Here is a 16,924-nt window from a genome sequence, read left to right on the forward strand (position 1 = left end):
AGCAGGATTTCCAGGATGGATTAATTTCCAAGTGTGTGTTCGCTTCTGTAACACAAATGACATAAATCCTTGTCTAGGGAGAAAACCACAGCCATGACATCCTGCTCTGGAAGCCATCCTGGGATGTCAGCTCTCCTTTGGGAAACACAGGGATAGCCTGAGAGCTGAGGTCTGTGCCACCAGCTCAGCAATCCCAGTGCTGCCAAGCCTGACCTGCAAACACGAGCCCTCCCTCTGCTCACCAGTCTCTGCTTTGATTTTTCCCCAGGAGCTCTGACTCTGAAGAAGCATTTGAGACCCCAGAGTCCACTACACCTGTCAAGGCACCACCTTCACCTCCACAGCCTCCCCCTGGAGCAGCAGCAGCAGCAGCAGCAGAAGTTGTTGCAGACGTAGCAGAGCAAGAAATAAAACCTCAGCTGCCCGTGGAAGATACAGGTAAAGAGTGGTACACGTCACTGGGGGAGGTGAATATGCAGGGAGCTGTTTCTCTGAGCACTGACAAGGAATTATGCTAATAAATTGGCTTCTGGAATATTAATTAATTACCCATGCAGAGAGGAAAAACCCTGTTGCCTCCTGGAATAAAGTAATGGAGAATCTGTCCATAACATTTCAAAAATATTAAAGAAAAGAGGAGCTCTCTAGAAAAAACTTTCTTCCTTTTGTACCAAGCTTCTTTTTCTAGGATCTTTACAGAGTCAGTTGAGTAGAAAAAAGAGATGTGGGTTGCAGATGCAGGTACCTGTGTGAGCACTATTAGCTATGACAAGTAACAAAATGCCATTTTCAAATGTGTTACTGGAACAGGAGGTAGTCAGAAAACAGAATTACTGATTTTATAGGAGAGGAACGTGGAGCTGCATATGAATGTATGTATGGTATACATATGTGAAAATTGCTACATACTGGGAAACTAAAATCTTTGAAAAGGTAGAAATGTCTTTAAAACCCAAAGAAATTCTTTCCCCCTAAAAGTGTTCTTTGTTCTCCAGATTGAGTAATGGAATATGAGGGAGTAGAAAGCATGCTATTAGCCCAAAATAGCTTTGTTTGGGCTGTCAGATGACAGCTCAACAGCTTGAGACTGAATTCCCCATTATGCTGTCTTTTTACCATCTGAAAGTCAAGTCATCTTGATCACCTGGCTAAATTGTATGCAGATAATATTTCTCCCAGCAGTCTAAAGCTGCTAAACACTTGTGTTTGGGAAGAGTTGTAGCATCCCACCAAAGGGAGTTACTCATTAAGCAATGCTGTTTAGGATCTCGATTTATGATAGGTTTTTAAGAACCTTCAAAGATTTTCTACAAACTGATTCCACAAAATAAAAACTAAATACTGAGGCACCCTGATGCTTTTTCCTTTCTGCTGTTAGAGTTCCCTCTTCATTGTAGCAAAAGTTACTCATTTTGCATCTTTTTTTCCTTTTTTTAAATCTTTAGCAATCCAATGATTACAAAATAAGTGCTCAGAGAACAAAAGGAACACACATGCTGAACAGGGCTGGAGTGTGCTTTTAATTACTGCAGTAGATTATCTTCAAGCCCCTGGTTACACATGTGCTTCCCTGGCACATGTGATTCTTGTCTTCTTCCATCCCAGTTCTCCCCCTCCTTTTTTTTTCAGATCTTTCTTAAGAAAAGTGGGAAACTGAATTTAGCTATTCACAGCCAGTGTGAACTTTATTGGAGGCCATTGGATGGCAGAGGGAAACCAGTTCATTTGCAAATCAGATTGTCCATGGGAGGCAAGTTACAGCAAAATGACAGAGATCTGTTCAGTGATCCAAAATGACACAAAACACAGTTATACAACAGGGGAATTTATTGGAGGGGAAGAAGATGCGTAATGCAGAAAAAATCCAAATGTAGGAGGGCAGCACAAAGCATTCATTTGTTTTGGAAATCTTTAGAAGAAATAAATAATACTAAGACTATAGTTTAGGTGTTTAGAAATGAGAAAAGTTAAACATTTTGTACTGTATAAACCACTTGAGTGTCTGATAGTTTATTTATTTCATAAGTTATGCATGTGGCTGCTCACAAAGAGAATTGTAGCCCCTTCCTCAGGGGCATTGAAGCAGAGCTCCTGGATGGCACCATACAGCTGAAAACCAGGATTCACTGCAGGAGGAGTGAGGAATATGGGCAGCTGGAGAGCCTGGCACAGGCACAGGGAGAGGAGCAGTGTCCTGCTGGGCTCCTGGTTCAGCAGCCACATGGCTTTGTCTGCACAAGGGATGGGTGGCAGAGCGTGTTTGGGTGGAAGGAGGGAGCACAGTAAGTGTTTAAAGGATTCTTTCATCTCTAGCTGACAATAATTACTTATGCAGATGGCTGCAGTTGTGTTGCATGATATCATTAGCACAGCAGCTGGACCCCACTGCTGGAAAGGGAAGAGGAGAGGTTTTAATTAGGTTGACTTCAGTGGTCCTTTAGTGAATATGATGAAAGTGAGCAAAGCTGGACTGGTGCTGGGTTTGTGCCAGCTCCTGGTGGGGTGAAACCTGCTGCATGGCTCTGGTCCATCAGAGCAGAGCAGAGGAGGGAGTCAGTCTGAGGGCAGGTCTGGAGGGGAAGAGGAGCAGCAGAGCAAGTATGGAAACTCCCCCTGAGCCCCAGGAATTGCCTCCAGTGAGCCCTTCCATTCCTCCCTGAATAATTCTGGGAAACACGGGTTATAATCTAATTGGAGTGTTTGAGGTTGCAATTATTATTGTCATTGTTTTAAATTATTGTCACTTGTCTCCTCAGCTCCCCATAGCAGTGTCCTCTCGTCCCTTGTTTCATCCATCTGAGCACCAGAATGTCCCCCAAGCCCATTCTCCCAAATACTCTGGTCTTGGCCAGGAATTCCTGCTCAGGAACTTTCTGTCACTCCCACTGCCTTCCCCAGATGATTACTGAATTCAGATTGTATTCACAGGGGGAAAAGTGAGAGCTGGAGTCCCCTGTGTGCATTACAGCCCAACAATCAGGATATGGGGCAGATCCTATTTTTGAGTCCTTCTGGTGCCAGGCAAATTTAATGTCAAGCTTTCCAAAAGAGACATTATGGTCCAGACAAAAGCAAATTAAATTTTTGGTATGGGAAGCATTCTTCTTTAGAGTTTTTCCTCTTGAAGCCTGATATGGAAAATTTGAAAAGAAACTTTTATATAAAATGTTAGAATACATCTTAGAATAAATGACAAAAGTATTTTTACAGAACTTCAAACAAGTGGTACTAATTGATTTTCTCACATCAAAGGGTTTGCATAACAAGAAGGGACTTGAAATAAACCGTATTTCAAAATTTCTGGTGTAAGGCAATTCCAGTTCCTCTATGCTTTTGGCATTTTTTCCTCATAACATAGTAACTGGGTGCGTGTTGTATGTATTTTCCAGAGGTTTGCCTTTGTTTGCTTTTTCTCTAGAAAACAGAACTGATATTCAATTTCTTCTATATTTGCTTATTACATCTGTTAAAATGTTATTGCTAAGCCTGTCAGAAGAGTGTTTCATTTTGTTTCCAGCTCAGCAGTCTTGAGACCTATTTCCAGTTTATTTCTGCTTTAGAGATGCTTCAGCAAAGTAGCCCCTTGCCTTGGCTACTTCTGTAAAAAAGCAGCAGAAATTTGTTTTGTTTATTAATACAGTGTTACAATATTTTATTCATGTTCTCAGGCACAGGGTGGGATTCTTGGGTTTGTCCTGTGCAGGGCCAGGAGCTGGACTTCAGTGATCTTTGTGGGTTCCTTCCAACTCAGGATATTCTGTGATTCTGTGACTTTCTATCAGCTTCTGGTTCTTCCCTAGCAGGTGCCAGGTGAAAATGCCAAGTGTTAAATATGCCAGGTAACTCTGATATTTAGGTCTCATCACCTGGATACAAGAAGTCTGAGGTTTATGTTGTTGAGTTTGGGTTTGGGAATTTTTTATAGTTGATCCAGTGAAAATGTGGTTGGAATCAGAGGAATTTCCCAGTGGAAGGAGCAGAACTTGGACCTTCTTTTTTAATTAATGAAATTGGGGGTTTGAGGAGCTTGCCTGGCTTTTTTATTGCAGTGTAAGTTCCCCAGCTATCCTCCACGTTCTTGGAGAGCTTTATAAAATTTAATATCTTCTTGTGGGCAGCTCTTACCAGTATAAACTGTGGGTGACTCAAGTACCAATAGAAGGCATAAACCTGATTTAAAATGTTGTGCTGGTCTCTCTCTAGGGCAGGTAAATCCTGCCTTAAATCCCAAAGGAGCATTCCTGTAGTATGTTCCTTTGTGCTCAAACTGCATTTTAATAAACTACTGTAGTGATACTGATTGGCTTGGATTTTGTGTTGTAAAAGGACAAATGTCCCTGCTCTCTGAACAGGCTGTTAATGTCAGGAAAGTGTGGTCTTCATGGCTTTGTGGTAATAAAGCCTTGAGTACCATTTATGCCTCCTGCCCCAGCAATTCTGCTGCTGCCAGGAGCGAGCCAGGCCTGTTGTAAAGCCAGAAGAGGCTGACAGCAGCATTTCTCTTCTGCCAAGAGCTGTTTGCTGAGACAGTTTCACATCTTGTTTCATAAAGAAACAATGAAAATATCGAGCAGCGCTCTGCAGAAATCCGTACTCTTGAGTAAAAGGGATTTGATGAGGAGGAAGTCATGAAATAAGCAGTTAAAGAAGATGAAAGCCTTGCAGTGTGTGGAGCACACAGAATTGAAATGCTGCTTTGTTGGGAGTAGCTGCAAAGCCTTGGACGTTCCCTTTGCATGATGCATCCCAAACCTCAGCCTCCTATTTACAGTCCAAGTCCTGCAAGGCAATGTTTCATTTTATTATATTTTACTTTGTTTTAATGCATGTTTATAACCACTTGGAACAAGGGCCTCGATGCTGTTGAGGGTTTTGACGTAGGCAGGAATGAAAACAGGGCATAACTGCAGATGACTCCTCGTTCAGATCCCACTTTGATTTCTTGCTGACCTACATTTGTACTCCAGTGGCATCCCAATGTTTATTGTGATGTATTCCCCTGAAGTGCCTCCCAGTCTCCTCTCAGGGTGGAAGGGACAGATGAGGCTGATGCTGGAGGTCTGTGTCACTCTCTGGGTGCCCTTTACAGGAGTCCCATCAGTGTCACCAAGTGATGTGTCTGTGAAGTGAGCACCAGCCTAATTAATGACCCCTCAGCCAGGCTGCAACCAACCCAAACCAGTGGGGATTAGGAGAAAATAAACTGTTCTGAAGTACTGCTACACCATTAGCATTCATTTAGCAGAAAAAAAACACATTAGAATATTATTTTAATTGATGTATCCTAGTGAACTTCCACAGTCTTAAAAGAAAAGCTGCGTGGCTGTCATCCCTTTGACAGTCTCTGGAAGTACATGGTGCCACTTTGGGAAATGTGTCCAATTCCCTTAAATCCTTTCCTGTGCTCTACACCCATAAATAATAATCCTTGCAGACACACAATTTCTTCTGAAACTAAGGAAATATTTTTTTCCATTTTCTTAATCCATTCATAGCTTCTCACTAACATAATAATTGATTGTCTGTATTGCTTTTATGAACAGTGTTAATGAATGTAGCAGGGCCAAATGAGAGTTATTCTGCAAAACATGTCAGGATTGGAATGAAAAGGATGAGCAGAAATGTCTCTGAAATCGTTTAGGGTTGAGCAAAACACTCTTTTCGTTTGACTGTTTTTCTTTATAATTGCATAATTAAAAAAAGATGACAGTGTGAAGAAGGCTGTGTTGCTTCAACAGGAGCCATGGGGGATTTTGCTCCTCTGTGAGAGCTGAGAGCAGCTGGCTGAGCCCAGCCTGAGCTGGGAGCTGGAGAGAGCTGTCCCAGCCTTGGGGGACACACAGGGACACACAGGGACAGAGGTGGCCCTGGGTCATTCAGGTCAGAGTAGTGCAGACCCAGCAGGAGCAAAACATATGCAGGATTTGTAAAACATTTGCATAATCAACTTAATGAGCTACAAGGCAGCAAGGACCATCACCTTCATGCTTTTCTACCTCTCTGTTTTCTAATTTTTTTGTTAAGTGCCGTTTCCCTACTTTGTCCAACAGTTGTTTTATCCCAAGTGAAGAGACTTCTATAAATCATTTTAGGATTCTATTCAATAAGAGAACCTTTAATTGCAGTGGAAAGCTGCTTGGATTAAGAGTCTTGACATAAATCTCTCTACAAAATTTTCTTTTCATCAACAAGTTAGAACTACACTTGGAAAAACATGGTTTAAATAACCAGTAGGGGCTTCCAGCTTTTTAAAGGAAGAATTTTCAACTGAAAATATTTGTGGAGTTCTCTAAATGACCTTTTCTTCTTTTACCTTTACCATAATTTATTTCATATCAAGTTCTCAATTATTCATGTCTTATTATAAACTTGTAATTATTGACTGCTTGGGGCAGACAGAGGAGCAGCATTGATGGGTTGTGGAGAGGAAGCCATTTTCCTCTGGGTAAATTGGTAAAAATAGCACATGGAGAACAAAACTTAAGGTCAGCATGTAGTTACTGAAGCACCAGTCAATTTACAGGAGATTTACCTCATAAGAGCTCTGACACAATTGTGTGACCTCTTTATAGTAGTAGAAAATGGGAGAAAAAAGTGCTTTATGTGCAGTTTTTCTGGTATTGGCAATATTTAGTGTATTATGATAATATCCATCTCTACAAGTGGTAGTTTAGAGGGGGTGCTTTAGAGGCTATTGCAAATACATATTTTGGTTTTTTGTGAAACTTGCCTTGAATCCTGTTCCGGGGAGAACAGATCTATTTTTTCCCTAATCTGGTTCATATATTGGAAAATCACTTTGGTTTGCTAATTTGTATGATTTTTAATGCCTTTTGCTTGTAGTAATATTAGATTGCAATGAAACCTCCTGAGCCCCAGTTGTGGTGAGGTGTTTGAAGTGCCCTGATTTTTCTGTTTGCCCCCACAGGGCTGTGTGCAGAAGCGGAGCCCGTAACCGATGTGTCACACAGCGAGCCAGTTCAGGAGAGCCCCTTCCGTCCCCCCTGCCACTCCTTCTCCACTGTCTTCGACGAGGACAAGCCCATAGCCAGCAGTGGAACCTACAACTTGGATTTTGATAACATTGAGCTGGTTGATTCTCTCCATGCCTTAGGACCGAGCTCTGCAGAGCCCAAGAATCGTGACCCCAAAGCAAATGTCCGGAGAAAATCCACGGATTCGGTCCCAGTGTCCAAATCCACGTTGTCTCGGTCCCTCAGCCTGCAGGCCAGCGATTTTGATGGAGCATCTTACCTTGGCAACAGTGAGACATTAGCACCCTCAGCAGATGCCTACGGTACTGGCTCCAGCAGCGCTTCCAGTACCCTCAAGAGAACAAAAAAACCCAGACCAGCTTCCTTAAAAAAGAAGCAGTCGGCCAAAAAACCTCTGGATGCTCCACTGGTGAAGGAAACCCCACAAGAACCGCCCGAGCTTGGCCAAGCAGCTTGTGAGGACAAAGCACCTGAGGTGAAGGCTGACTCAGCAAAGCCTGAATGTACTGAACCTTCCAAAATCTCTGCTGAGAAAGAGGAGGCCCCGTCTGTGCCTGAAGGGTCCGAGCCCTCGGATCTGGACCGTTTGGAAGGGGTTGGTGCGTTCGGCTCCGGAGGCAGCAAGGTGCAGAACTCCCCCCCTGGCAGCAGGAAAACGCTGCCTCTAACCACGGCCCCCGAGGCTGTGGAGGTGACTCCGCCAGACACCGGGGGACAGGAGGACCCTCCCATCAAAGCAGTGAGGCTGGAGTTTGACTATTCCGAGGAGAAAGGGGGGAGTGAAGAGCAGCAGGAGAGCGCTCCTCCTCCCAAAAAGGCAGGGAAAAAGCCTGGTGCTAAAATGCCGCTCCGGAGGCCAAAGACTAAAAAGGCGGTGGAGAAGCTTGACAATGCTCCCACCACCCCGACCAAGTCGCCCACTGATCCAAACGAAATCCCCATCACTAAAGGCTCTTACACTTTTGATATCGACAAGTGGGACGATCCCAATTTTAACCCCTTCTCGTCCAGTTCAAAAATGCAGGAGTCTCCCAAACTGCCTCAACAAACGTACAGCTTCGAGCCGGACATGTGTGAGGACTCCATTGATCCTTTCAAGACTTCTTCTAAGATTGCCAGCTCGCCTTCCAAATCTCCAGCTTCCTTTGAGATACCAGCCAGTGCCAACGAAACAAATGGGACAGAAGGAGACAGCCTGAACAAACCTGCCAAGAAGAAGAAGACGCCATTAAAAACGTAAGTTAAAGGGCAAAGATGTTTCTAAAATAGAAGCAGCACATCCCTTAGCAAAGTTACACAGGATTTATAGCTGAATAGAGAGAGGGAGGTCACTTTGGGTGTTGGTGGCCACAACTGGAGCCATGCTGAGCTCTTCCTGCGCTCAACCTGCTTCCTCAATAATTTGGTATTTCCAGAACTACCAAGCCACATTAGGCAACTGCATTTTTCAAGTCTTTGGGCTCAGCATAGTTCTGAACCTGGTTAAATTTTATCAGTTATATACCAAATTTTATTGGTTATGTACCCAGTTTTATCAGTTATATACCCAATTTTATTGGTTATGTACCCAATTTTATCAGTTATGTACCCAATTTTCTGTGACCTCGTTCTGGGAAGTTGATGCTGTTTAAGATGATCAAAGTAATCACACCAGCACAACTATTTTATGAATCATTGTTTTTGAGCGTGGGATGTGAAATAGTGACAGTGAAAGGCAGTGTCAATCTCGTACTGCAAACAGCAGGAAGATGGTTTCATCCAGTGACTTATGGTATTTAAAAGAAAATTGCATGGAGCAGAAGAGTGGAGTATGGAAATAAATACATTTTTTAAAAATATATACACTACTAAGAGATGTGAAAAAATTCCTTTTTATGAAAAAGCTTACAATTGTGCAGAGTTTAAAATATCCAAAACTACTATATGTTAGGGAAATATCCAGCTTTTAGACATGGGTGACAAATTCCAGGATAAATATTCTATGTTGCTGTTAGATATTTGGTTAAAAACCCCTATGGCTGGTTGCTGATTTGTATGTTGCTTTATCTACACAGATATGGTTATTTTGAGTTGGTGACCACTGAGTTTAAGTGTCCCATATATCTGAAATTTATCTCCTGTGTATATCTGTAAGAAAGTATCTCAGTTCGTGTTCCTTTATGGTTTAAATGTCTCAGCTGACTAACAAACATGGGAGCAAATTTTTTAAATGCCAATTTAAGATAAGAAGATAACGTGGTTAATGTAAAGCAGTACAAAAGCTGATCTCCTGTACAGGGTGAGATGGAGATTATTCAGATTTTTCTGAATAGCCTCCTGCCTTCTGAGCTTGTAAGTCAAGTCCCTTGTCAGATTTGAGGAAGCTTGTGCCTTTATTTTATTTTGTTTCTAGGGGTGTTTCTGACTTATTGATAGTTTAGTTTTGTAGTTGAGTTGTTTTCTTTGGGAGAGGAGCCTGGTTTTTCTGGTGTTGCTACATTTTGAGGTTTACCTGAAATTTAGTGGTAAATGCCATTTCTCCATGCCTGCAGTCCAAACTAATTTGGTCCAAACCAAGAAGATTTAAAAGTCTGACGGCAAGGGAGGAACAATTTGAATGTTACTAGGGATATGCAGAGGGAAATTTTAATATCACCAGATCTTTAAGATTTTGCAGCCAGCCAGTGTGTCCTTGTGTCTTCCAGTAGCTGGAGCTCACAGACCCCCAGAGTGGCCTCTTGGGTTCTCCCATCTGCTTTGAATACTGGAAAGAATTCCAAAGTTATTAATTTAGGGGGAAAATGAGTTTACAGAGAGTTTACTAAGCCATTTTTGTCCTTGAGAAAATCCATCACAGGAGAATTCTGTCTTGGAATCACAAAGTTCAGTGCTGGTGTTTATCAGGGTGGGGAGGCGAAGCTCCCCCAGCTCAGGGCTCACAAGTTCTTGGGTCAGGAGGGCTGCAGCAATTCCCAGCCCGTGCTTGGCTCTGCTTTCACTGGTTGTGTTGTGTATTTCTCACTGCAGCCCTGTAACCTACTTTTGCAAATGATTTTTTTTTTTTTTTAAACAAAGATGAGGCTGAATATTAATAACCCATTGCAGCCTGCAGCTGTGGTACTTTCTAGAAGAAAATTACCTTCAGGGTTGAGAGGGGATGCCAGGGTAGGCAGTGGCAGGAGGTTTTATTAGCCCTGTTGAGGGGTGTAGAAAAATCAAACCCTGTTTGGAAGCAAGTTCCTCATGTGGAAAGGCAGTGAGTTCTAGATTAGAGTGGAGAAGCCAGGCATGAGTTCAAGCCTTTGCTGAGCTTGTACTGCCTTGAATCTGAGCCATGTGCTCTGTCTAACATGTGCTAAATCAGTAAAAATAATCAATTTTTGTTCTTGAATGAAACTGCAAGAATTTAAGCGCTGACCTCCCTATGAAAAATGAGGATTTTACAAGAGATGTGAGCTTGACACAAACCGCTCTCATCTCCCCGAGTGCTGAGCTGCTTGGGGACAATCTCACTGCTCAGGTGATGCTGAGCAGGAGCAGCTGATGCCTCCCCAGAGCCAGCTCACAGTGATGAGTAAAAATGAGTGGTTTGTGGAGATATTGCTTGTGCAGGCATTGCTCTGGCAGCCCTTGGATGGCTGGAGGCTGTTTGCAAAGGGAAGGTGCCAGCTGTCATGAGCATTGCACGTGAGGAGAGATGAGCAGAAGCTGCCAAGCTTATAAGTAAATGAAAACTTCTCTTAAGTTTAAGATGTTTGGCCAGGTTTGGTTCTGCTTTGGGGGTAACTAATTTGCTGTGTTAGAACACCAGGTTAGGTTTTGGAGAGAACCAAACCAGCTGAGATTTAAAGAAATGTCATTTTCTATCCTGACCTGGGTCAGTGGCTTGAAATGGTCAAGTGGCTTTTTCTGTGCTGTCACAACACATCAGCCAACATGACAAAACCTGGGATAACTGTGCCCTCTCCTTAGGCTTAGCTGCCATTCAAGAACAGTTTTGCATCTCATATAATAACAAATACTGTGCTCTGAAAAGCAAGCAGGTGGCCTCCATCAGGGCAGGCAAGGACAGTTAGTGTGTTGAGAGGAATTAACTTCAGGTGTCAGCTTTGAAAAATGTGTTTTGTGAGATGAAAACGTGTTAAAAGTATAACATTGAGCTAGAAAACATTGAAGGACTTGATGAATATTTTTATTTTCTCCTTGTGTATTTCAAAATAAAAAATAGGGGTTAAGATTATACAGGTAGAAAATCTGCATGATCAGATTGCCTTAACACATTAACAGTATTTGTAGGTTAATCTTTTTTGTCAGTTCCTTCTGTCTGTCTCTCTTTTCTTTGTCTTCTTTGTCTTAGGATGGTAGAAGATGTGATGTCTGTATGTTCTCTGTTGTAAGTAATTCTAAGCTAACAATTCAAATTTCCTCTTTGATTTATGGGCTTTTTAATTTTACTTATTTATTTTGCAGCATGATCAGTTATTATTCAGCATGCAGCTTTTATGTTAATGATTTCACTTCACTTGCACATATGAAAGCTATTTTAAGTAAGATGCCTGACTGTGATTGAGTTTGCCTCATTATCTGTTGCCTATCAAAGAAGATCCTCATTTAAAACCTATAGAAATTTTGTATCCTTGAGCTAAAATGTGGAAGTTTTATTTCTACCACTGAACAACATTGTGCAATCAATTCCCTGTAAATACTACATAAAACGCTTATCTTTCTTGAAGGAAAAAGTTATCCTAATTAATTCTGTCATCATAACTGGATAATTAATGGCATTGAACACACCAATATTCAGCTGCCCAATTTATTTTCCTCTCTAGATGTGGCATTGATTTACCCTCTGCCCATGGAAAGCCACCATTAGAATTTCTGGTGTCAGCCTTGCCGTCATTGATCAGGGATGAGCTGGTGGGCTCAGTAATTTTTGCCACTGCATCTCAGTTCAAACATAAAGTCTTTATCAGTGAGTTTGCTAGAGTATTTTTCTCCCTTTTGTAGCTAGTAACATCAATAGTTTTGAATAACTCTAGCAATGTGCATCAAGAAAATAGACAAATAATTAGTTTATTCTTGGTTAGAAAATATTTTCAGCCAATTATGAGTAAAGGCAACATTAATAATTATATACCATCATGACATAATTTATATTCTTCATTCATTTTGCTTGACTGAAACCTGTGGGGTTTTGGAGGGCTACAATGTCTGTGCTCCTTCTGCACTGTGAGGTGTCAGGGGAACTGGAAGCAGAATTGCCATATTTCTTGGTTTATTTGTTTTTAAAAAGGTCTGTTCTGCCCATTTGTAATGACAGAGCTCATTCTTGCATCTGGGGAGCGGCATCTGCCTCAGATGGTTTTATATAGTTCATCTAAAGCAAACCAGGTTTTTTCTTCCTGGTTTTTGGGGTCATTGGAGCCCAAGTTTATCCCAGTTTGAATTCTCAGGTGAAGGTGTGGGTTAGACCTAATTTTGGGATGTGAAACTGAAGCAGACAGAAGCTGAATCATTTCCACAGGGCCCTGGAGGGAGCCTGTGGTGGAGCAGGGATTTGAATTGCAGCTGAATTTGAAATGCAGCCTGCTCTGTGAATGTGTCAGGAGCTAGCATGAAAAATATGGCAATCCTGCTGCTCTCAGCTTTGGAGGGATGGAGGCCTGTTCCAAATGCATGACAAAATATGTACCCATGGCATGGTTCTCTGTGGTGCTGCTTCCAAATGGATGGGATTTTGATGCAGAAGGGCTTACAGAGGTTGCATTGTCTGTGGCTGTCTCTTGCTAAGTGTGAAATGACCTGATTCTTGCTGCTGTTACCATATTAACAGTTTGAACTTTATTTTCAGTGATACATTTAGGGTGAAAAAATCACCAAAAAGATCTCCACTATCTGATCCTCCTTCTCAGGTAAATTGCTGCCTTATTTTGATGCATGTAATTTGTGTCCTTGAAGGGATTAAAAATAGGAAATTTTATTAATTTAATTAGAATTGTATGTTTAATAACAGAAGATATTTTTGTTGTAGACCTGTAGTTTCAGTAATAGAGGAGATTTTTTGTAAAAAATGTGCATAAGTCCCAAGTATAGGACATTAGGCTATTACCATAAAGCATTAACCTTTTGTCCTCTAAATACAATATATAGTAGATCTAGTATTTTCTCTGGGAATTCCAGCTGGAGTATTATCTAATGTACTTTGGGAAGTCCTCTGTTAAGATGGAGCAAGGATATGAGTAAATATCTTCAGTCTGAAAAACAAGACCATCACTATCCACCGTGGAATTTTTAGATTAGGAAGTCAGAAACTAAATGCATCAAATTGGTGGGTTGGAAGGGAAATAGAAATAAACCAAGTGGGCTGATCTCCCAGGAGCATGTGCTTGGATAGCTTGATTCCACGTTGTAAAATGCTGGCAGGTGGTTTTCTTGGAAGAGAAGTTGACAAAAGCTGCTCTTGCACAGAGGCCTGACTGCTTTGATGTGGCACAGCTCCTTCCATGCTGCTGCTCCTCTTCCTGCTCTCCATCCTGCCCTTTTGTTTGTGCTGCTTGGCAGTGTAGAAGTGAAGAGAGGGGAAAGGGTTCGTGACCTCGTGGCCCTACAAGGGTTTGCTCCTATGAAGGAAGCCTGAAAAGTCAGTTTTGATAGTCAGGGATTTCAGTGGTGGGTGATGTGTGCCACTTGTGTCAAGTGCATAACAGATTTTAACAGCTCTGGATCTTCTTTCTTCCCTGTTATCAAAGCAGCTTTGCAATGCAAGTGTTTATCATCAAAGAGCTGAGTTATACTGGGAAAACTTGCTGCTGGTAGAGTCAGTATTTTCAATTAAGTATTTTATACAGCACTGCAGCAGAGATTATGGAATTAAAGAGATGGCTCTGGTGGTGCAGGGGAATTCAGAGATGGAGCTGTTCCATGTGTTAGTGAAAGATAATGGAATTAACTGGCTCTTGTTTGCTGCAGGATCCCACTCCACTGCCAACTCCAGAAACACCTCCTGTCATCTCCACGGTGGTTCACGCCACGGATGAGGAGAAGCTGGCGTCCTCTGTGACGGGGCAGAAATGGACCTGCATGACTGTGGACCTGAACACGGACAAGCAGGACTACCCTCAGCCCTCTGACCTGTCCACCTTTGTCAATGAGACCAAGTTCAGCTCTCCCACAGAGGGTACTGCTCCAGCCAGGGGGGTTTGCTGAGAGACAGGGCTTGCTTTGGCCAGGGATGTTCTCTGCTGAATGCAGACTCTTACTAGGGAACCCTAAAAATGGTGCTGTGCTCTCTGGGCCATTCTGGGGAGCATGGCAATTATGGGGAGCTGAATGTAAAACCCCAACAGTCCAGCCTTGAGTTTTCAGGAAAGAAAAGATACTTAAAGGGAAATGAGAGGGCCTTCAGAGAAAGGTTTTGTTTCCTTGTGTTTGTTTGTTTCCTTTGTGATTGATTGTTCTTCTCTGTGAGCAGTGTGTTCTCTCTACTGGAGAATGGGGAGTGATACTGCTCCAGAGTCACTGAACTACTGATTCTGCCTGAGCCTGTTCCTTAACCTGCATGGGGAAAGGTCCCATGTTAAAATTCTGCTCAAATCTTTTGTATTGCAGTAATACCCATACCATGCTATCTCTCTTCCAGCTTCCTGGGCTCCAAGTATCTTCATGCATAAAAGTGTCCAGGATATCCCCTCTATAAGATAGTTGCCATTCATATTTCCAGATAAAATTCCCTACTAGGTCAACTATAAAAGTTTTTCCTTCCATACTTTCCTATAAGCAGCTGGGAGCTAAAGCTGGAAGTTTCTGTTTAGAGAACTGTCATTCCAGGTCTGTGAAATTTGGAAGGGACAGAATTAAGAAAATTTGTGTGTGGCCTTCCTTGGGGCTACCAGAGGGAATTCTGCTTTGCAACATCCGCTCCAAAGGCAGATGTTCAGCTTTGTGGGTGGGAAACATGTTTGAGTTTAACTTGGCTTAAACTTTTTCTTCTTGATTAGAATTCATTTTTTCCCCCCAGCCTTTCAGTCCCTGTCCCAATCAACAATCAAATCCACTTTCTGCCATTTTAGGCTGGCTCTAAATTTGTGCCTGATTAAAAACTTTTAGGTCAAGGTGTCAGACATCAAAAAGCAACAACAGTCACAGTGCTTTTGTTGATATGCACATGCTTGCATGCCCTGGGCTTTTCTGAAATCTGTTGAGTATTCTAAACAGATCAGTATTTCAGTCTGGATGAATTCATTGGCCTTTATTGTCAAATCATAAATTTTAGACATTGACTTCCCTTATTTGAATTTTAAAAAATAACTTAAAAAACACTTTTTAGAAAATAAGCACCCCTAAATCTGGGAAGATGGGAACTATATGAAAGAAAATGGAACAAAAGAATAGTGAAAGACACTCTGAAACAATCATTTTAGCTTTCAAAGTGGGTAGAAGAAAGTGAGCAAAGCTCCTAATTAAATGGTAATTGTCTTGTCTCATGTGTGCTGCATGGTACAGTCAGGGTTTCAGATTACACACTCATTATAATCAACAATGCTTCTGTTTTTCATATCTCTTAAAAATAATAATTTTTTCTCTTTGACAGTCTTACTCCTGCAGCTTTGAGAAATTTCCGAGTAATTTGAGGGCTGTTTCTCAGTGTAGATATTTTTACCTCTCCCAGACACCTGTGTGTTACCCTGTAACCTAACACTGCTTCTGTACAGATACAGCCCAGCTCCTGAGCCAGCCAGGGCATCCAGCCCTTATCTGTGTCAGGCACTGCCTGTAGCTGCTGCCATTTTCCTGTTGCACAGACCTGAAATAAGCTCTAATTATTAGCAGAAAATTCTGATGTAATCTTGCAGCTATTTGTAGGAGGAGTTGGAGGACATCACTTAGTAAGTCTGTTGTACGTGTTTATAAAAGAAAATTATCTTGCTTAGTGGGATATCCTGGGCTTGTCTGATTTTGAATGTACAGAGATAACTCGAGCCTAAGATTTTGGAGGGGAGATGATGTCTGAGAGGAGAGAGAGAGAGGAATTGTGCTGGAGACTCCTGAGAGCAGTGAGACGAAACAAACTGCGTTTAGCCAGCCGCGTTATTTCTTTTGTTTCTACTTGGGCTGTTTCCATCTGTGTCCTGCCTGGTTTTTGGTTTTTGTTTTTTTTGTCAGCAGTGAAGTTAAATGTGTGTTGTCCCAGCAGTCAGTTTGGATTGGGATTGCAGGGCTGCTGGCAGTGCTGCAGGCAGGTGGAGGATCCCTGTGGCTGTGCCAGCAGAGGACAGTGCCGGAGCGTCTGCTGCCCCTGAGGCTGCCTGGACACTCAGGGCTGCTCTCTGGAGCACAAAGCTGCTCCATGAATGCTCCTGATGCACCTCAGTGGGCTGTCTGTGCATAAATGGGGCTCAGAGAGGCAGTTTCTAAACACTTGCTGCTCTTACCTGGGATTTCAGGCTTTCTCCTGCAGTTCAGCTCCTCGCAGAGGGTTTGAATTCATCCTTCCAGTTTGGGTTTTGCTTTCGCTGGGAAAAGAAGTGAATGAGAAAGGCTGTTGCTGGTATCTGACACCAGGAGGTTGTCCATCTTGCCTGGCTCCTTATTACCATTAAAAACATGTGGTGCTAGGAATTTCAACGTGAGGAGCCTGCTATTACAGCTTTTCTCTTCACTTACAGATTTTACTGTGAACATTCCCAACCAGTACTGAGGGCATGTGGCTCCTCCTCTTCAGTGGTCGTTTGACAAAATGTGTAGTTTGTGGAATTAAAGTCCTTGTGCAGTGTTTTTTATTACTAAAAAAGCAAATCAAGCATTGTAACATGACATTGAACCCTCTAAAACTTTCTTCATCAACAAATCAGGCTAGAGATTCTCTTCAGGATTGTTTGTTTTTAAACATCAAACATTTTAATGGTGGTTATCATCTTCTTAATGCAAGCTCTATTTTTCTAAAGCTGCCC

At 42.2% G+C, this 16,924-nt stretch overlaps 1 protein-coding gene across 9 annotated transcripts in view; it reads left to right on the forward strand.

Annotated features, from left to right (window-relative positions):
* TACC2 (transforming acidic coiled-coil containing protein 2) overlaps nucleotides 1-16,924 on the forward strand; it is a 57,433-nt gene that overhangs the window by 17,831 nt on the left and 22,678 nt on the right. For 4 of the 9 annotated variants that reach the window (XM_058029624.1, XM_058029626.1, XM_058029627.1 and 1 more), the window contains exons 2-6: nucleotides 269-438; nucleotides 6,929-8,231; nucleotides 11,332-11,367; nucleotides 12,826-12,886; nucleotides 13,944-14,151. In XM_058029624.1, coding sequence (XP_057885607.1) covers nucleotides 269-438; nucleotides 6,929-8,231; nucleotides 11,332-11,367; nucleotides 12,826-12,886; nucleotides 13,944-14,151 — 1,778 coding nt within the window. The remainder of the gene's footprint in view (nucleotides 1-268; nucleotides 439-6,928; nucleotides 8,232-11,331; nucleotides 11,368-12,825; nucleotides 12,887-13,943; nucleotides 14,152-16,924) is intronic. The other 5 variants (XM_058029633.1, XM_058029628.1, XM_058029629.1 and 2 more) reach the window with 2 other exon arrangements.

Source organism: Melospiza georgiana, chromosome 8, assembly GCF_028018845.1.
Source record: "Melospiza georgiana isolate bMelGeo1 chromosome 8, bMelGeo1.pri, whole genome shotgun sequence".
NCBI lineage: Eukaryota > Metazoa > Chordata > Aves > Passeriformes > Passerellidae > Melospiza > Melospiza georgiana.